This window comes from Myotis nattereri (genome assembly GCF_964212035.1).
Source record: "Myotis nattereri genome assembly, chromosome: 18".
NCBI lineage: Eukaryota > Metazoa > Chordata > Mammalia > Chiroptera > Vespertilionidae > Myotis > Myotis nattereri.
In genome coordinates this window covers 22,670,877-22,693,029 of record NC_138093.1, presented here as the reverse complement: position 1 = coordinate 22,693,029, position 22,153 = coordinate 22,670,877, and the positions used below count along the sequence as shown (strand labels likewise).

The following is a 22,153-nucleotide window of genomic DNA, read 5'->3' as shown; positions in this document are numbered from 1 at the left end:
AATGCTAGAGAAATGTATCACAAAATAGAATAAATCCTACCCAGCTAAAATTCTGAATAACAATGATGAAAAAATGATTGCTAATATCTATTGTTATGTGCAGTGAACTGTTCAACATAGACATACAAATGCTCATTTAATCCTCTTAGTAATTTTATCACCTCCATTTTGCAGATAGGGAAATGAGGCACAAAGGGGTTAGTTAGATGACTTGTCGGAGATTACACTCCAAGTAAGTGGCAGAGCAGAGACTTCAACTTAGGAGTCTACACCGGTTTCTTCTCAATTCAGTTTTTTAAATTTTGCTTTCTTAACTTTTTATTTCTCAAGTCCTCCACACCTACAAAATAGTGTTAAATTAAATATTCATCTACTGAGTTCAAAAGAAAGCAATTTCCAAAACTGAGGAGCAGAAATGCAGCAGGTGAAAGCTTTACGACATTACTATTATAGACTTAAGGTCAACTCTATTCCCTTTCCTTTCAGGACCTAACTACATCTGGTTTCAGAAGAGATGGTCAAAATAAAAACAGCTGTTATATATACTGACCAGGATATGATCCACTCGGTCTCTTTTCTTTCTTCCAAATTTCATCATTTTCTGCCAATCTGTTTTGTGGTTTGGCTCCTTTTTAAGACTAAACAACTTGAGTACTTCGGTTGCTATGAAGTTCTGTAAAAATAAGAGGAATGAATAAAACACAAAGTTTCTGAGATTCCATGCTTATAATAATGTAGCAAACAGATTTACGCTAAAAATGTAACATGTATAATAAAGAGTATACAAATTCCTTCCACTTACAGTTCCACTTAGCAATTTGAAGAGAAAAGCATTCCAAAAGCTCAGACTTTATTCACTTAAAGAATTTTTGTTTTTACACAACATAAAAAAGTAAAACCCACTGATGAATCTGTAAAGAAAAATCACTTTAGAGGTTCCCAACCCAAGAACCACCACTAGCTGACTTCAAGCTGGCAAAAGTAGTTAAGAAAGCAGTAAATAAATCTCTGACCCTAAAAAATCCAACATAAATTTGGGAGCAATGTCATGTGAGCAAAGTACAAGGCTTTGGCTGGGATAGTTTATTTTGAAGTATCAAGATTCAGTTAAACTTTAAAAATGTTAATCAACACTTCAGTATGAGAAGCCTAATAATTTTACTGCTAGCAACATTAGGACTATCATCTTTTTAAAACTTTATGAAATGTTATTTCAATATTAAAATTAGTGGGAAGCATCATTGTGAAATATATTAATATACACACTCTGATACTGCTTATATATATCATGTATCTTGTGTTATTTTCAACTTATTTGTTGTTATTAATAAAATAATTTTTATTTTTATTACTTTTTAAGTATATTTAAGGTCTATTAAATATATACTTAAGTCTATATATTATTACTTATTAAAAAACAATGTTCTTAATGGAGGAATTGGTGCACTTATGAATCAGAATCATTTGAAATGATTCTCAAACTACAATTGTGCTCCCCAAACTCCACTCACTACTCCCTGCCTAAACACACACACATTCAAGGATGTATAAACTGTGGAAGGCTGAAAAAAATGAAGTACACTAGTGTTTTGAGAAAGCTCTCCAGGTGGTTCTGATATCCCTCAAAGTTGAAAATCATTTTAAAAGTTTATTTTCTTTAAATTAATCAAATTTATCTTCAAACACCCCCCCCCCCCCCCCCCCCCCGTTTTTTGCTACTTACCTTAATCTAAGCAGAGGCTAGAAAACTTTTTCTGTAAAGGACCAGATTATAAATATTTTAGCAGGAAAGTAGCCCTATAGACAATATGTCAACAAATGGATGTGGCTATTATCCAATAAAGCTTTATTCATAAAAACAGGTGGTGGGTTGGATTTGGCCTGTGGGCCATAGTTTGCCTACCCTGATATAAGCATATATCTTAAAACCCCTGTCAGTGCAAATATTTTCAAAAGCTTTCCGTAGTCAATAATACTGTCTGATACATTTAAAAGTTCCTAAGAGAGCAGATCTTAAAAGTCTGTATCACAAGGAAAAATATTGTAACTATGTGTGATAACAACCAGACTTATTATGGTGACTTTTTCATAATATACACAAATATTGAATCACTATGTTGTACATCTGAAACTAGTATGTCAATTATATCTCAAATTAAAAAAGACTGTTGTTTAGGCAATGCCATCACATTATATACCGGGGTAATGTATATGAACAGTATTAATGTATTTTGATAGTTCACATATACTCCTGGATGATGTAAGAAAATACACTAATAAGATGAGTAACTAGATGAGCAGGTATGCTCTCTGGAAAAAGAAAAGCTTTTTATCATCAACTAAGTTTAGAAAACAACTCTAGAGCCTTGCTCCTCAGAGTGGTTCTGGAATCAATAGCATCAATGTCACTTGAGAGCTTGATAGAAATGCAGAATTTCAGGTCCTATTCCAGACCTACTGAGTAGGAATCTCCATTTTAACAAAATGCCCAGATGGTTTATATTTTTTATATTTTTATTGTTTTTTTTAATTGATTTTTTACAGAGAGGAAGAGAGAGGAATAGAGAGTTAGAAACATCGATGAGAGAGAAACATCGATTAGCTGCCTCCTGCACACCTCTACTGGGGATGTGCCCACAACCAAGGTACATGCCCTTGACCAGAATTGAACCTGGCACCCTTCAGTCCGCAGGCTGACTCTCTATCCACTGAGCCAAACCAGTCAGAGCTGCCCAGATGGTTTTTATGCACACTTAAATCTGAGAGGCACTGCACTGAAAATATCACCTTTGCTAAATTAAAGAAACATGTAAATAGGCAGAGAGTTTCCACCAATGTAACTTTAAAGTTGGTTTGATTGGAGTCCTTGTAGCTTCAGTCACTTCATCTTTTCAGGGGTTTCTTAGATAATAAAGTATTTTTTATATGTCATATTACTATCCCACATATTTCAAAACCACATTACCAATTTGAAACCTCCAAAGTGGAAATCAAATATGGAAAGGTAACACCTATGTGTCTAGGGCAGACATGTTTGATATATGATATGTTTTCAGATGTACTTCTAGAATATTACACTTATTTCTAAATTACCAAAAAATCATCAAAAATGCCTAAGAGATGCAATAATTTATCTCTCTGAGAATTTCCTAATTTTTTCTTAGACATTATAAATTGTATATATATAGGAAATGACTTTTAAAAGTTATGTTTTGTTGCCCTGGCCAGTTCCTCAGTGGTTAGAGCGTCAGTCCTCGGACTGAAGGGTCCCAGGTTTGATCCTGGTCAAGGGCATGTACCTCAATTGCAGGCTCAACCCCCGGCCCTGGTTGGGTGGGTGCAGGAAGCAACCAATCGATGTGTCTCTCTCACATTGATGTTTCTCTCTCTCTGTCTTTATTGCTCCCTTTCCACTCTCCCTAAAAATCAATGAAAAAATATCCTCCAGCGAGAATAAAAATTAAAAGTTATGTTTTGTTTTGCAAATCTTGAGGATTCAGGATTCCCTCTTGTCCCCTTCCTTTCCACTGTTCATGTTTTCAATGAATCAAGTATTTACTGAATACCCAGTATGGAACAGGCTCTGAGGACAGAAAGGTGACTAAGACAGGGAGTACTGTTTTTACAGCATGTACAGATCTGTATAAGCGAACAGCATTCAAAAAGGAGATACTCTATCGTTTGCAGTTTACCTTGATTTCATCAAGGTTATTTGGATTTTTCACTCGTCGGAAATAATTAGAGTTGATTCTGCATGGCTTCATCCAGACAGGTTGATTCAAGTTGGGATCCTCAGCAAATATTTCCTCAAAAATCTCTTTTGTTAAATCAAAAACCGCCTTGATAGAGAAAAAATAAAATAAAATGGCTAAGAACCCAAATTTCAGACAAGAGGGAAGTTTAAAGTTAGAATTATCCTTCCAAGTTACATACCTGTTTGTAGACCCTTTTACTAGTGCTTTCTATATCGAGACCCTTACTGGCACAGCCAAGCAGCTTTGCAGGAATACTGATGCTATGAAGATCATGACCTAACTCTTTCCATTTCCAAAGTTCCTCTGCGGCACTGTGCACAAGGACTTCTACTTCCTCTGCAGTATGTGGGACTGCCAAAAGTGTATCACATGGCTTTTGGGGAGGTCTTTTAGGTTCTGCCATTAGAGGTACAATTGCTTCTTCTGCTTTGTTTTTTTGGATCTTGTGAGAAGAGCTCAAACCAAAATCTTCATCAAACCAGTCTTGATCATCTCCTAATGCGCTCAGGAACTCACGGCTGATCTCAAGTTCAGCAAGTCTCTTAGCAAGCTCTTCCTGTCCACTAGCACCAAATACTGGACTCTCCTGCAGAAACGGCACATTCAAATAGAACACCTTTTAGTGACCTCAGATCACTTAAGGTGTGTTTTTTTTTTTTTTAAAGACAAAGCAAATATATTATTTGTATATTTACTATATCTCTAATAAATAAGCAAAACAAAAACTATATGGTGGTTACTAATTTAAGGATAAAACTATCCTGTTTCATAATTCTGTTTACATAAGCTGAATTTTTATAAAATATTGATTAGTTTTTGTTTCCTTTTGGTATCATTATTATTCTGTTTCTGTAGAACTGTCTGGTTTCTGAGATTTGGAAATGGGATAGGAAATTTCTCACCTTAGTGATTATTTGGCTCAAATTACTCAAAATCATTACTTTTGTTCAACTGTCCATGGACAACCCAACAAGTTGATGGTCTGAGTAGATGCCATAGTGGATATAATTCAATTTTACCAGAATCAGTATCATAACTGGTAATCTTTGCAGAACAACTATGACTGAGGAGATATGGGGACAAATAAATTCATAGGCAAAAAAGAACTGGGTTGAGAACCACTGTAAAGCTCCATGGGAAATCTGTTCAATGAATCTGAAAGGGAATCTATCTAATCTGTGGGCAGTACTCAAGAGTTGTCAATCCAACATAAACCTGTCAGTGTTTGTGACAACCCTATAGTGACCACTCATGACATAACAGAGGACAATTATACTTGACAGAAAAACAGTTAAAGGCCTTTAAAAACTAGTACACTGATCTTCATCTAATAAATAACCTGCCACACACAAAATCTGAATTAAAATGCATGACAAAGGTGAGGTTAACTGACATTTCTTCTAGGCAAAATACTTACAGGTCTGGGACACATATCTGGAGAAGAAATCTCCTCTTTTTCATCATCCAATTCAGACCTTAAGAAGTCACCTGGAACACTTGGTGATTGTTCCTCAAGATTTGGAGATAGGCCTTGGGGTGGTACTTTCTTTTGATCATCAAGAAACTCCTGATTGCTAAGCTGAATTTTCTCATTCCTGGCTTTTTTAATTTGTTGTAGCTGACTGACTGTGTCTGTCACAAAGACTTTTAGTAAACTGTCTGTTAGTAAGCTGACTGTTTCTAGTTGTTGCTTTGATTTTTTTTCCTCACTTACTGATGACCTCAGCTGGGCTTCCAACTGGTTCTTTTCTCTGGTTAAAAGATCCAGAAGTGGGGTAGAAAGTTTTTCTGAAACCTCGGGATACAGATTCTCGTCCTTTTCTGTAATCTGCTGTTGCTTCTTTAATTCTTCAGAAAAGGTATTGTCTAAAGTATCGTCTTCTACAGCAACGGAAACATCTTCTGTGGCACCAGAAACAAGGTCTTTGTTTTCCTTTGAAGAAATCAGTGAATCCACTGGAGATTGCTGGTGAACATCGGCTTCAAGTACCTCAGAAATGTCCTGTAAATGGTCTGTTTCTATTTTAAGGCTTCTATCAACTGAGGCTTCAATATTGTGCACACCAGGTAAAGATTTTTCATACAAATATTCAACTGCATCCTTTTCTCTATCAAATGTGGGACCCTCTGCATCTTTTTGTTCTTGATTATTGTATTGATATTGTTCATCTGAGTAACAGTCTTCTTCTTCATTTATGTCTACATAGTCTTCAAAGTTTTCTGGAATTTGAGATATTTTTTGTGGAGGAGCAAAAATACCATGCTTCTCTTTGCACACAAAGTACACAATGCCATCGTATGTTCCATTGTTATTTCCTTCAGGTTTATCCAACTCCACTCCAGCCCAAAATCCTTTAGCAAAACTAGTCACACCTTTGAATCGAAGAGTTCCCGGCTGAACATTGCCAATCAATACCCTATCACCAATGTGGAAATCAAGTAACTCATCTGCAACAGGAACTGAGGTCAAAGAAGAACATTCAGTAACCCCCTGTTCATGCTCCACATCACTGCGCTCCTTACTTTTCATGAGCTCAGTAGGAGACTTGAGTTCTAACAGCCTTTCAGAGTGGATATTGCTATGAATAGAAAGGCTTTTCTCACTGAGGCACTCACTGATTTCACCATCAGTACCAAAGCTGTTGGCTTCACTTTTAGAGCTTCTTGTTGGCTGTAACCTATCTCTGCAAGACTGAGTGTCTCTCCTGAGTGACAACAATGACGTTACCTCAAAGTTACCTTTACACAATTCAGCTGAAATGTCTTTCTTGACAGAAGACACTTCAAAATCTTCAGAGTATGATATCTCTTTAGGAGCAAGAAGATGTTCTGACAAAGGCAAGTCTCTTTCCTTTATATTCTTTTGTTGAAGAATGCCTCTTTCTGATTGGATGTTTTGACTATGATCTATATCTTGATCTGATTGTCTCTCTCTCAATTCTTTTTTATCAAGGTCCTCAATGGCTAAGCTAACTAAGTCTTTCTGAACATTTACAGCATCTAAAGAAAGATCTTTCCTTGAAAGAATTTCAGATGAATCTCCTTGTTCCAGGTCTAGTTTCAGTAAGACATCAGAATTCCTAGATTGTTTAAAATAGGCTTCTTCAACTGTACTCTCCTCTAACTCTGCATATTTTACTTCTTGTATTTCAGAGTTTTGACTAGCTTCTTCTTCAACCTTGGCACCTGACACATCCAGAATTCTATTAGGGGCATTTAATTCTTTGGGAGGAGGTAATGAAGGTATATTTTCTATAGAATCTCCAGATTCTGCTCCGATTTTCCTTGATGATCTAAGAATTGGTGATGAAGTCTGAAAATGCTCTTCTATTCGACTGTCCAATTCAATCACTCTCCTGGCATAAGCAGATAAAGACCTTTCTGATACTGATCTCTCAGAACCTGCCAATGCAGCATCTAAAAGGAAAGAAAATCACATAAAAATTATTTAATCACAATTTCTCAATTTCTGGAACCAGTGTTTAAATAAAAGCCAAATCTTAGTTAATAAACACTTTGGTCAATAAATCTGACCTGCTTTGGTTATAATATAAGGTAAGTTTTTCCTTTAAGAGAATATACTGTACCAACAATAGATATTTAAAATGACTGAAAATTTAAAGTTGGAATAATTTCTTACTATCCTAACTTATAAAGTGAAAAAAAAAAAAAAAGGATCTAAGTTTATGGAGGCATTGATCTGCATGATCATTCTCAAATAATGCAAAAACAGAATTTTGTGACAAATACTATATGTTATATACTATATTTGTCTCTCACTCAAATATATATATATACTTCTAAAAGAATGAATTTTCCTGAGGATTTTAACTAAGCTTTTGAATATAAAAAGTGGAAAGAAAAAAGATAAACTATTTCTGCAAATATAATACTTTAAGAGCTAAAATAGCAAAATAAGAAGAAAATAAGTAAGATCAGATGTGCTAACAAACCAAGAATTAAAATTTGAATTCAAATTGCTATTTCACCGTTGTTACAAGGTAAGGTTTTTATGCCTGTTTTATTTCCTCATTGACTAATACTTTATTTTTAATAATTCTTATCTTTCTTTGTATTAAATAGAAAAAATATATTTACCCTGAGAAATAGTATAAATTGAAAATATACAGAAACTAAACAGCCATTTTATTTTACTTACTTTTTTATTTTTTAAAATATATTTTATTGATGTTTTTTACCGAAAGGAAGGGAGAGGGATAGTTAGAAACATCAATGAGAGAGAAACATCGATCAGCTGCCTCCTACACACCCCCCACTGAGTATGTGCCCGCAACCAAAGTACATGCCCTTGACCGGAATCGAACCTGGGACCCTTGAGTCCACAGGCCGACTCTCTATCCATTGAGCCAAACCGGTCAGGGCAACTCAACCATTTTAGATTAATGTCTCTATGCCTCAGGTTTTAATCATAAATTTGGAACAATAAAGACAGATTCATATAACTGATGCATAATCAAGAAACCACTTAAAAGTATAAAAATAACTTAAAATATTAAATAATCTATTATCTTTAAGAAATTTAATCAAAAAAGCTGAAAGGGAGAATTGAGTAGGCATTAGTATAAATCCTCAGTCTATGTAGCAACAGTGTCTTTTTTTTTCTAGTTACATACCAACATGCTCAGCAATAGACTCCAGGGATCCTCTGGAACGTTCTGAGTCCGTTAGTGATTTCCAATTCTTTGCTGTTTCAGATCTGAAGTAGAAATTAATGAACAGTAATAAATGTAAGGCTGATACTATAATAACTAATAACAGAGCAGTCAATTCTTAGAAGACCACTTCTTTCTTCTTATCCACAGGGGTATTTCCAACCTTTGCCACTTTCATCAAGCCTATGTCTGACCCTCATCACTCTCAGTAGATGATCTTGCCTCTTTTAATGAGAAAAACAGGCCATCAGCATGAACTTTTTTGTCTTCAACCTTTAACCTACAAATTTATCTATAATCACAGCCATTCCAACCGCCTTTCCTCTTGGATGTAGGAAAGAAAAAGGTGTGTCTCTCATACTTGTTCAAAGCTAATTGTTCAAACCTCATTCTGCCCCAAATCACACACATTTCCACAGCCTCATTGATGATACTCCTCAATTATCCATTCTTTTTCCTAGTCTTTAGTCCTTCATTCTGGAAATTTCCCTCCTCAACTTATAAGTATGCCTCAAGACTCAAAAAAATCCCCCCCTTAATTCTTCTTTCCTCCACCTCATGCTACTGTCTCTCTTTTGGCTTCTAATCCTGCCTGTTATAATGTTCTTAAACGTTGCTATTTTATTATATTTAGTACTTGGTATTCTCTCTGAATGCATACCTTCTTTGGGGTATGTTGCTATATTTTATGGCTTCAGCCACCGTCTATATGCTGCTCATCCCCACGTATCTAACCCTGACATCTTTCCTGGATAATTCCACTTATGAAGTACAGGCAACTCAAAACTAACATTTTAAAACCAAATCATGAACTTCTCACAAAAAGATACCTGCGGATTATAGCTTTTAGGTTAATGAAACCTTGACCCAATCAACTACTTAAGAGAAACCTGGAAATTATCCTAGATTTCCCCTGCGTCCCTATCAGTTAAGTCCTCTTCTTAAATATTCCTGAAATCTATCTCCTATTTCTCTATTCTAATTACTACTGATTATTTGAGGCCTGGCTTAGACTACTTTCTCCCTACTTCTAGGCTTATTCCGTCTATCTTTCCTTCATATTATAGTCAGAAAGATCTCTCCACACACAAATATGATTGTATCAATCTCTGATAAAAATCCTTCAGTAGCTTGATTAATAAAACTCTAAAACCATTCAATAGTATATTATGTAGAAATTAAAATAAAATTTACAGTTTATAATGAAAAAAAATATATGTAACAAAAATACACAAAAATCCAAGCATAAAAAATCCTAGAAAGAAATATATCTAATTGTTGACATTTAGATTTTTGGGAGACCTAGGTACGATATAATTTAAACATTTTTTATTGTTTTCCTGAATATTCTAATAATAATAATAATAACTAATACATAGTGCTAATTATGTGCTAGGCCCTATTCTAAGTTAAGTATTTTAACCCTCATAACACATTCATTAGTAAGGTGTTATTACAGGAATATAAATCTCTATTAAAAAACTGAAGCACAACCCTGGCCAGTGTGACTCATTTGGTTGGAGCGTCATCCTGTACACCAAAAGGTGGCAGGTTCAATTCCCAATCAGGGCACATACCCAGGTGCAGTTCAATCCCACTGAGGCACATGTGGAAGGCAACTGATCAGTGTTTCTCACATCGATGTTTCTCTCTCTCTCTCTTCCTCTAAAAATTAATAAAAAAAAATTTAAAAAATTAAAAAAACAAAAACAAAAACTGAAGCACAGAGAGGTTAAATAACTTGACCAAAGTTGAAGAGCTAGCTGGTACTGGAGCCAAGATTCAAATTCAGGTAATGTTAATTTAATTGTAATGAGTCTGTATTACTTTTATAACAAAGAAAAAAAACTTCCAAAATATTTTTTTAAACCTAAAAGGCTTTAGATCTAAAAAATAAAATAGAAACTACTAAAAATGAATATAAAGTTATCACAATTTTTCTTTGTTTTTCTAGTTGCTTCTCACTCCAGCAAAATGTTATGTTCAGCTTCTATTATATGCTTTTGGTCATTCATAAATACCCTTCTCTCTGAAATGTCCATTTCCCAGTCCCACTGACTGCCTAAGCCCTAGTCATTGTTCAAAATTTAGTTTGAATATTATAACCTCACTTTTTTATATGCCATACTAGAGGTCTGGTGCATGAAAATTCATGCACTTGGGGGGGGGGGGGGAGAATGTCCTGGACTCTCGTGCAGTCCAGAAGCCCTTGGGGGATGTCCAACTGATGGCTTAGCTGCAGAGGCGGGAGAAGCTCCTGCCACCACTGCTGCGCTCACCAGCCATCAGCTTGACTTGTGGCTGAGTGATGCTCCCCCTGTGGGAGCGCACTGACCACCAGGAGGCAGCTCCAGCACCACCCCCCATCACCCTGCCGCCGCCGCCCCCCGCTGACCGGTCGTTCTGCTGGTCGGTCGATCTGCATATTAGGCTTTTATTATGTAGGATAGGATTATGCATTCCTATGTTGCTATTCAGTTTCTTCTGTATATGCATTTACTGGTTGCATAGTATTCTATCCTGAAAAGGACCAAAATTTATTGGGCTATCCACTCATTTTTGGACATAAAGTTTGCCTCCAATGTTTTTGTTTTATTAATATAACGGATATTGTGATAAACAATATTCTTTCAAATAGAGATTTCTGGTAGCCCATATTTTCTCAAGCTAGATTTCCCAAGTGGAATTATTGAGTCAAAAGTTACAAATTTTTGCCCTACCCGGCTCAGTGGATAGAGCGTTGACCTGCAGACTGAAGGGCCCCACGTTCGATTCTGGTCAAGGGCACATGCCCAGGTTGCGGGCTTGATCCCCAGGAGGGGGCGTGCAGGAGGTAGCCGATCAATGATTCTCTCTCATCATTGATGTTTCTATCTCTCTCAACCTCTCCCTTCCTCTCTGAAATCAATAAAAAAATATATACTTTTTAAAAGTTACAATTTTTTTTTTTACTTTTGAAACATTGCCAAATTGTTTTTCAAAAGGTATATACAAACTTACAGTGCTAAGATTAGCAATATTAGAGAATACTATTTTCATTGCACCTATCAGATTTCAGGATTCAAACTATATTTTAAAGTCTGTACCTTATTATAAATTTGATTTTTAATTATATCATATATAATAATTTTACTTCAGCAAAACTAAAAATATAAACCAATATTTTTACTATTACAATTTCACAGTTACTTAAGATAGCTTCTACTAAAAGTCTTTCCTTATTCTTTTCTCAAACAAGGCAGAATATAGAGAAGTTATCAAAAATTTCTACCTGTGTAGTGGAAGGGGCTTGATCTTGGGTTTTTCAGAAGCTGAGGAGAGCGTTTTAATCTGAGGCTTGGCTGTTGGTGATGTTTCCAAATCTCGGCTAAGCTCGGCTTCAGTTTTCTTAATGAATTCATCATATGACTAAGTTTAGGAAAATCAGAGGAGTCACTATACAGAATTTTAAAAACTATTTTAAATTATAAAATAGTTCATTTTATAAAATATAAAACAGTAAAATGTAAAAATCTTTCTCCCAGCATCAGTATCGTTCCTGAGATGTCTATCAACAGTTATTTGTAAAACCTTCTTGAAATAGTCTATGTATAAGCAAGACGTAGAATTATAATCCTAATATCAATTAGGAAATGATAAAGTCTCAATCTGTAGAATCTTAATACTTATAAAGCAATAATTCAGGCCCTGCCACATTAAAAAACTTCTTTAGCTGATGTAATTATTCTTTAAAGGATGGCCTAATACTTCCCATGGACTTTTAAAGAAGTTAGCCATTATGCTGAGTTTCGATGGCAGTATGCTTAAGAGGAAGCACTTACTAGAAATACACATCCTGAAGAGAAAGGTGTGGTTGGGAGTGGGATAGCTCCGAATCGCAGAGAATGTTTCCTAGTTATTAGCCATTCTATAAATAAAACTTCCATCATTTATAATTCTAATCTGTATGAAATCTAAGCTCTTCACATATTAGATTTCTCCTTAATTTTCAAAGCTAAAAGCCCTAGTTTTACAACTCTTACTATCCATATTACCTTCCTTTGAAGTCTTAATGTTTTAATAAAGTAACTTCTGGTATTAAACATATACTACAGCTAGATAATTTAGCTCACTAGGTATATATGAGGATGAGGATGTCTTAGATCTGAAAGTGATACTTATATACTCAGTAAATCTGTGATCAAATAAAATCCAAAAGGCTCCTTTCAAAATGTGAATCGCTATGATTATATATTTCTCCATTATATACTATACTTTGAAAACCTAAACACAGAACTTTCTTTGGTCTTTATTCAAACCATTTAGTAAAATGCTGACTAAAATAGATTCTTATGCACTTCTCTAGAGATCTTTCTGGCTAACATATCCATTAATGAACATTGTTGAGCAATGCTATTCAGTTTAATAGATTTCATTTCGCTTTCAATGGCTCATTACCTATAGTAATGCTTTTAAATCCTGGGGCCCACCCTAGACCAATTAAATCAAAATCTCTAGGAGTGAGACTGGATATTTGTATTTTTCAAAAAGCTCCTCAGTTAATTCCAATGTGTAGTCAGATTGAACACTACTGACCCACAGGATGAAGTCCAAACTCATCAGTCTGATTTCTAAGGTCCTGAACATGATTCTTTATATTTAAATTTGGTTTCTCACTACTTTCCAACATGAACTTCCCAGTATGGCCATACTATCTTAACCACTTTTTCTTACTTCTACACATCTGTGAATTTCAACCCCAGTCCCTAATCCCACTGTGTAACTGTGTAACTGTGTAAATGTCTATTTTTTGTAGGTCTGCTAGCAGGCCATTTTCCAGGTGGAAGATAGTGTAGTGTAACAGTAAGGACACAGGATTTAGAATTAGATCTAGATTAAAACCTTAGCTTTACCACATTTAAACTATGTGTCCCTGGATATCATTAATCTCACTGAAACTCAGTTTCCTCATCTGCAAAACAGGGATAGCAATATTCACACTTCGTTTCTTTGAGAATAAATGAAAAATACATATAAAGTAATTAGCTGACTTCTGGGCACATAAACAGGGACTTGAATATTTGATAAATTTAATTACAAAATGTAGGACAAACACGTTTGGTGTTACCAAGAGGAAAATTAAAAGGACAGAAATTTTGGCTAAACCTAACAAAGAGCTTTCTAATACTTAGAGCACTTCAAGTCCAACAATGAAGCCAACTGCCTTGATAATCTGAAATTTCCTTTTACTAGAAGTGTTTGGGTAGAAGCTGAATGATCTTCTCTGGTGATGCCACGAGAAGGGATTCTTGTGATGAGTAGGAAGTTCCAACCAATTCTATAATGAACACTAGGCTGGCAGAAAGTATGCAAGCACTAGAGAAGCAACCAGAGGCAGGGACATTGAAGAGGCTAAGCACACAGTAGAAGCAAGAGGTCAAATACTGCCAAATAGTCTGATGACAGTCGGAATAGGAAGGGACAACAAGAAGCTTTATAAAAGGGAATCAATGGCATCTGGTGACTGAATGGGTAGGAGAAAACAGAATGAGGAAGCTATCAAAATCAGGTTTCCAGCCCACAGAATCAGGGAAGGCTGCTAGCTTCTGGGAGAAAAGTCAAGTTTAGAGTTATTCAGGAACTATCCAAATAGTACAAAGAGCCATACTAATAAATTGTGTGGCATGAAACATCATTCTTCTAACAATAAAAAAAAATTTTTTTAAGGCAGTAACAGCCTGGCAAGTTGCTCAGTGGTTAGAGTGTTGGCCCAGACAAGTGGCTGCAGAATCAATTCCCAGTCAAGGGCATGTACCTGGGTTGCAGGATTCCCACCCCCATTGGTCAGGGCGTGTGCAGGAGGCAGCCAATAGATGTGCCTCTCACATCAATGTTTCTCTCTCTCTCTACCCTCTCCTCCCTAGCTCTTTCTAAAAAAAATTTAAAAATCAATGGAAAAGGGCAGTAATAATTCCAAAAGCTAGAATTATTTACCTAATGCTTCTTTGCTTAGGAGAGCATGGTTAGTAATCTTTCTTTCATGGGTGTTTAATCTTTCTTATTCAGAAAAAAACCTTATTATAATACTTAAATTCATTTTAATATTTAATACTATTATTGTATTTACTATTTTAATTTAATATTTAATTTCGTGTTATAAGCAAGAGTTTGTTTAGATGGCCTCAGATTTTTATTTTCAGAGTTAGAATAAAATGTGATATCAAGTAATACTGAAAAATCCTAATTCATTAATTTGTTAATATATTAAAAACATTTGAGGCATCACATCTGCATTAGCCCTGACATTATAAACACCTTCCCCCCATGTCTAACCTCTAACTGTTTGATCAGGCTGGCTTCCTGGGCTTTCAGTCTTTCCTTCTGCCTTTTTTTCTGTTCCTTCTTCAACTGGTCCACAACTGATTTTCTTTTCCGCAGCTCATCTTTTAGAGCTCTGATCCTACCTTCAATGTCACTCTGGTCAGACGTAGTTTCTGAAAGAGATACAAAATCTTTTATTTAATTTTAACTGAAAAATAAAGTTAACTAAATAACTACTAATGAAAAGCAGCAATGTAATATTCCATTTAAACAAAGCCAGTCTAGAAACTAATACAAAATAATATTAAGTAAATGGTAATTGAAAAATAAATCTTAAAAAAAAGGCAAAGTCAACCTAACATTTAAAAATAAGAAATTTGAGCTTCTGAAAAAGAATGTATTAGTGATTTGTTATCCTGCTTCATCACCTCCCATCTCTCCTCATGGTCATCATTAATTCATTCAAGAAACATTTAATAACTACCTACCATATGCAATGCAAAGGACCTGCTAGGTTCTGTTGCTACAACTGTTAACAAAATATAGACTCTCCTTTGCAGGAGTCTGTATTCTAGGAGGGGAGACCTGCTGGGTAACATTTGGTTACTGGTGTAACAAGTGGAAGCACAGAGCGCAATAGGAACATATAAGGATTCCTGACACAGAAAAAAATACTATAAATGCCTGATGAATAAATGACGCCCGTTAACACCAGATAACCTAAGTTTTTCATATTTAGTGTAATTGGGGATATAATTAATTATCAATGAAAAGCCAAGAACTATGAAATTTAATCCTGGCAAGAAAAAAGGCTTATGGCAAATGCAACAAAGGATAACATCATACCAGCATATGGTTAGACAAAGCTTATTAAGAACATTCAAGTATGGTACAAAGTAAAAAACTCTTCTTTATTAGTCTTACCTGACTGTGTCATAGATATTGACTCATCTGACCAACTGTAACTGGGTTGATGGGACTTGACAGGTGGACGACATTGCCCTCCAATCTTATAACTTCCTTTGCTGGACTCCAGCTTTGACACAGACGTGCAGCTTTTGGGAGGTGACTGTGCAAACAGAAAAACTAAATGAGAACTGGTCTATGATATAGTTGTAAATTCTATTTAAAACTCCAGATATTAACCAGTTACAAATATTATTTAAAAGAATTTTAAATAACTCTATGACTTAAAAAATGAAAAAACACTATAAATTTTACAAAAGAAAGATAAGGCGTCAATTTTTTAAAGGAACAGAAAAAAGTTATAGAAAAACATACTTTAAAAGATGTTTATAATGAACTAGTAATAATTATTGTATAAGTGATATTATCTGTTATTCTTTTTAATTTAAAACATACTAAATTGGGGTGGTACAGCTATCTCTTCAACATAGTGATTTTGTTTCCTTTGGACATCTACCCAGAAGTGTAAATGTTGGATCATATGGCAGTTCTCCATCAACAAATAGATGGTATATCATGTATGATGACATGGATAGACCCTGAGGGCATTATGCTAAGTGAAATTAAGTCAGAGAGAGAGAAAAACACTACATGATCTCACTTGTATGTGAAATCTAAAAAACCCCCACAAACTCACAGAAAAAATAGATCAGATTTGTAGTTACCAGAGATGGATGATGGGGAATGAAAGTATTGAGTGAAGGTGGTCAAAGATATGAACTTCTAGTTATAAGATAAATAAATACTTGGGATGTAATGTGGCACATGATGACTGTAGTTAACACGGCTGTGTGGTATACTTGAAAGTTAATGCCCTAGCTGGTTTGGCTCGGTGGATAAAGTGTCAGTCTGCAGACTGAAGGTCCTGGGTTCAATTCTGGTCAAGGGCACATGCCTTGGTTGCAGGCTCCTTCCTCAGCCCCGATCAGGGTGTGTGTGAGAGGCAGCCAGTCGATGTGCCTCTCTCACATTGATGTTTCCCTCTTTCTCTCCCTCTCCTTTCCACTCTCTCTAAAAATCAATGTAGAAATATCCTCGGGTGAGGACTAACTAACAAACAAAAAAGACAGTAGATCCTAAAAATTCTCAGAACAAGGAAAATGAATTTTTTGGTAACTATATGAAGTGATGGATGTCAACTTAATGTGGCAATCATTTCATAATATATGTGTGTCAAGTCATTCTATGCTACATACCTTATACTTATACAGTGTTATATGTCAATTATATCATCATTTTATTAATGAAAAAAATTAAATACTAAGTATGTACTACTTGTACTGAAGGAAGGAAGAGAGGGAAGGAAGAAGGGAAGCAAACAGAGCATAAGAAGACTGCCCACAAGAGATTACTAAGGACATACTTTCTACCTTGATGTCAACTGGAAGTAAGAAAGCCTGATCTGATTCCTTGCTGTCAATCACGTCCTATCCCTATGACTCTGGGCAAGTTTCCTAGCCTGCTAAGCTTCAGGGTGAGCACTGTGAGGTTAACCACATAAGACATTCAGCATACTACCTGGCCCTTGGTAACTAAATACTCAATAAATATTATTTTTATTATAAAAATCACTTTAAGGTACACTAATTTTGATTTTCTTTATATATTTTCTTGTGAGAAAACAACACATTTTTAGTATTCGATCAGATAGTGGCTATCCTGAACCTCAATAAGGATGCTAGATAAAATCTAATCAATTTATAGCAAGTGATAAATAAGACTGTGTAAAAAGGCACAGTTTGGTTGCAAATTCCTGGAAGGTAGGAATCATGTAACAAGTAAATTATATATACAATAAGCCCATTTAGAGATAATAACCAAGAAATCACTAATATGAAAATGTCATTAAAATCTTTTTACAACCTGCCCTAGCTGGTTTGGCTCGGTGCATAGAGCATTGGACTGCAGACCGAAGGGTCCCAGGTTCGATTCCTGTCAAGGGCACATGCCTGGGTTGTGGGCTTGGTCCCCGGTTGGGGGTGTGCAGGAGGCAGCCGATCGGTGATTCTCTCTCATCATTGATGTTTCTATCTCTCTCTCACTCTCCCTTCCTCTCTGAAATCAATAAAAATATATATATAAAAAAATCTTTTTACAACCTAAAAGCTCTGTTTTCAAGTATGTGCACAAAGCATTGGAATATTTTGCAACATAACATGGGATGGGCTCTTCATTGGATAAAAAAAAATGATATCTATCATCTAAATTTTTCAGATGTTGTCACACACGTGAATCTGACTGATTTTCCAACAGGGAAATGCTATTCTTTCTTCACATCCACAATAAACATACACTTTAACAAAGTATATTCCATTCTGAATTTAGGTGAATTACTTTTAAAAACATAGACAGGCTTTCACAATGTTTGTGTCCATTTAATATTTGATATCTTTAGGTTAATTCCTTTATATACTTTATAAACTCAAGCTAAAAAGAGTTAAGTCTGTAGCTTAAATTTTTACCAGCTAAATTTTATTTATGAAGTATAGAATTAAGAACAATGTGGAAAACATTTCTTATTCTAAAACCACTATTCTAATTTAGAATCAATAACCATTTCAGATCCTGCCTTAAAACGATGAAAACTTACTTTTATTCTATGAGTTTATAGAGCAGTTATAAACTACATTATAGAGCAGTTATAAGCTACATTTCAGAAAAGACACACTGTTTAAGCTCTTATTGTTTCTATTATTGCGACAAAACAGATTTTAATAACTTGTGATATTCCCACATATTCTTTCCTATACCCTCAATATTAACAGACTTAATAGCATATAATTTTATAACTGTCACTAAAGCAAAAGGTCAGATATTTATAAATTTTTAGAAGTCAATGAAAAGCTTTATTTTTGCTCAAATGTCATATACTATGTTAGTTATGATAGTTGACACTGTCATTAGCAACAAGACTATAACTGTTAATAATATACCTTTTAGACAGTTTTTTCCTAAAGCTTTAAGATATCCTATATAATAAAAGGCTAATATGCAAATTGGCTGAACGGCAGAATGACGGGTCGCTATGACACACACTGACCACTAGGGGGCAGACACTCAACGCAGGAGCTGCCCCCTGGTGGTCAGTGCGCTCTCACAAGGGGAGTGATGCTCAGCCAAAAGCCTGGCTCATGGCTGGCGAGTGCAGCAGCAGTGGCAGGAGCCTTTCCCGCTGCAGCGGCAGAGCTAAGGATGTCCAACTGATGGCTTAGGCCCGCTCCCCACCATGGGGAATGGGCCTAAGCCGTCAGTCGGACATACCCCAAGGGCTCCTGGGCTGCGAGAGGGCACAGGCCAGACTGAGGGACTCCCCCTCACCATCGTAAGTGCACTAATTTTGTGCACTGGGCCTCTAGTAAATATATATTAACTTACATGTTTACTAGGAGAAGTAGAAGATTCCAGTTCTTGTGAAAAAACCATGTCTTCAGTAAGTATACTGTGATCTGGACTACCAGGCTGCTCCTGAACTATGGACTCAGAAGGTCTATATTCAACAGCAGAGCTGCCTAATTCTTCTGGAATAGAGCTTTCACTGTGCAGATGAGAGTAGGAAAGTACTGGAGATTCCGCCTCACTTGCTATTTCTAGAAAGAGAGGGTGAAAACAAAAGTACACAATCTTGGTCAAGGGAAATATTCCACTGTTATACTTTATTTTTAGCATAATTTCATTAGTTGCATTTAAATATAAGTTTTTAGCCCTATCATTTAATGAATCACATTTACTACAAAGTCTATTAGTCTAATTAAGAATTTTGGCCCACGCACACTGAGAGATTATATATAACATATAATCAGCAATGACAGTTACTGACACCCTCAGTGTTTGTGAAGATGAAGAGCAATTACAACTATTATATTCATTGGTTCAATAACTTTGGAAGACTATTTGGTAGAATTTTGAAAAGATGAAAACTCTATGATCAGCAAATCCACTCCTAGGTATACATCCTAGAGAAATCTTGCATATAAACCACAGGAGATATATACATGGTCATTAGCAGGATTGTTATAATGGTCAAAAACTGGAAGAAATGCAAATGTCTATTGACAGTAAAAAGAATATATTATGATATATTTATACAATGAAAAGCTACATAGCAATAAAAATGAGTAAAGTATGGCTTATGCACCAATGGAGATACACTCTGAACTTAAATTAGCACTTTCAGAATCTGTAGCACTGTTTTGCCCTGGAATTTCCTGTCTACTGTGGCCTGTGCTCTTTCTAAGAAAACAGAAATATGTTTGACACTAGACAGAAAATGCTTTTATTTTTAACTTTCACCCAAGGGTATGCTTTTTTTTAACTGATTTTTAGAGAGAAAGGAAGGGAGAAGAGAGAGAACGAGAGAAAGAGAAAGAGAGAGAGAGGGAGAGAGAGAGAGAAAGAGAGAGAGAGAAACATGGATTGGCTGTCCCATGTACACACCCAGACTAGGGCTAGAACCAACCTGCAACCTAGGTATGTGCCCTGACTGGGAATCAAATCACAATCTTTTGGTGCATGGGATGATGCTCCAATCAACTGAACCACCCAGTCAGGGCTAAACAGAAAATACTTGACATTATCTACATGTATAAAAGCCTAAGCGACCGTTACAACCAGTCAACTCAACAATCAGTCAACATTACGCGCACTGACCACTGGTGGGCAGATGTTCAACACAGGAGCTGCTCCCTGGTGGTCAGTGCACTCCCACAGCCAACCTCCTGCAGCCAGCCAACCTCCTGCAGTCTCTAGCCCTGGCCAGCCGAACCGGATCAGCCCTGACCGGGACTGGGCGAGACAGCTCTGATCAGCCCCGATCGCTCGCCAGACCAAGGGACCCCACCTGTGCATGAATTCGCACACCGGGCCTCTACTATTATATAATCTTAAGAATGGCAATTGCTTTCCTTCTTTGTATCTACAGATAAAATGCCCCACAAAAATTTGGTCATATTATACTTTGGGGTCAGTAATGCTAACATTTGATATACTGAATTCAAAACCCCACTTAAGATTTTGGGCTTAATACCTGTAAAATAACTTTATTTAACACTAGAGGCCCAATGCACGAAATTTGTGCAAGGGGCTCAGCCCCCACCAGCGCCACCTCTGCCTCTGCCCCTGCTGCCATGGCTTCATCTAGAAGGTCTTCTGGAAGGACTTCTGGAAGGATGTCTGGTCTAATTAGCATATTACGCTTTTATTATTATAGATAATACCTATAACCCAAAGTAAACAAGGATAACCTGATATTTAAAAGCACTTCTGTTTAAACGTTAAAAAGGTATACTTTTAGTGCTCGCTTCGGCAGCACATATACTAAAATTGGACGGATACAGAGAAGATTAGCATGACCCCTGTACAAGGATGACATGCAAATTCATTACATGTTCCATATTTTTCCATTTGCAACAGCATGGATGGAACTGGAGAGCATTATGCTAAGCAAAATAAACCAGTCGGAGAAAAGATAAATATCACATCATCTCACTCATATGTGGGATATAATGATCAACATAATCTGATGAACAAGAATAGATCCAGAGACAAATGGGGGGGGGGCAGGTTAGAGAGCAACCAAAGGACTTGTATGCATGCATATTAGCATAACCAATGGGCACAGACACTGGGGCGGTGGGGACTTGCCTGGGGTGGGGATGGCTGGGGTGGGGGGCGGCAGTCAATTGGGGGAAAAGGAGACATATGTAAAACTTTAGACAATAAAAATAAATAAATAAATAGGTATATTTTTATATTGTTCATGTGTAGCATAATCAGAATGGTTAAATGAAGGAATTCTAAAAATCCTCAAGGATATTCACCTATTCCAAAATAGAATGTGAATAAATTTTAAATGGTTTAGAAAATGGTTTAATTTTTAGGTAGTAGGCAATAGAAGAATCCTCTACAGTTTGGCTTCATGTCCTTCAACGTATTTTATTTTTGTTCAATAACAATAACATATGCTCATTCTAAGAGTTCAAACAATATAAAAATTGTACAAAGAAAATAATGAAAGTCACCTGTACTACTACGTCCTGAGAGATAACTACCAAAGGTTCTCCAATCTACTGTCTGTGGAAGACTTCATTTTGGCAGTCTCTCTCTCTCTCTCTCTCTCTCTCTCTCTCTCTCTCTCTCTCTCTCTCTCGGTTTCGCTTATTTTTTAAGTCATAAAAATAACACAAGCCGAAACCGGTTTGGCTCAGTGGATAGAGCGTCGGCCCGTGGACTGAAGGGTCCCGGGTTCGATTCCGGTCAGGGGCATGTGCCTGGGTTGCGGGCACATCCCCAGTGGGAGATGTGCAGGGGGCGGCTGATTGATGTTTCTCTCCCATCGATGTTTCTAACTCTCTGTCTCCCTTCCTCTCTGTAGAAGGTCAATGAAATGTATTTAAGGAAAAAAAAAGAAAAAGAAAAAAAAGAACACAAGAACATAGTAGAAAACAAATAACCTTGAAATTG

General features: G+C 36.1%; 1 protein-coding gene across 1 annotated transcript in view; it reads right to left on the bottom strand.

Moving 5' to 3' along the window:
• The window catches only part of CEP350 (centrosomal protein 350), a 103,520-nt gene that overhangs the window by 6,058 nt on the left and 75,309 nt on the right, over positions 1-22,153 (bottom strand). Inside the window, exons 30-38 of the mRNA XM_081112357.1 lie at positions 19,070-19,281; positions 15,653-15,797; positions 14,741-14,901; positions 11,700-11,836; positions 8,390-8,472; positions 5,173-7,172; positions 3,934-4,341; positions 3,693-3,839; positions 551-673 (exon numbers count right to left, since the gene is read on the bottom strand). Coding sequence (XP_080968483.1) covers positions 551-673; positions 3,693-3,839; positions 3,934-4,341; positions 5,173-7,172; positions 8,390-8,472; positions 11,700-11,836; positions 14,741-14,901; positions 15,653-15,797; positions 19,070-19,281 — 3,416 coding nt within the window. The remainder of the gene's footprint in view (positions 1-550; positions 674-3,692; positions 3,840-3,933; positions 4,342-5,172; positions 7,173-8,389; positions 8,473-11,699; positions 11,837-14,740; positions 14,902-15,652; positions 15,798-19,069; positions 19,282-22,153) is intronic.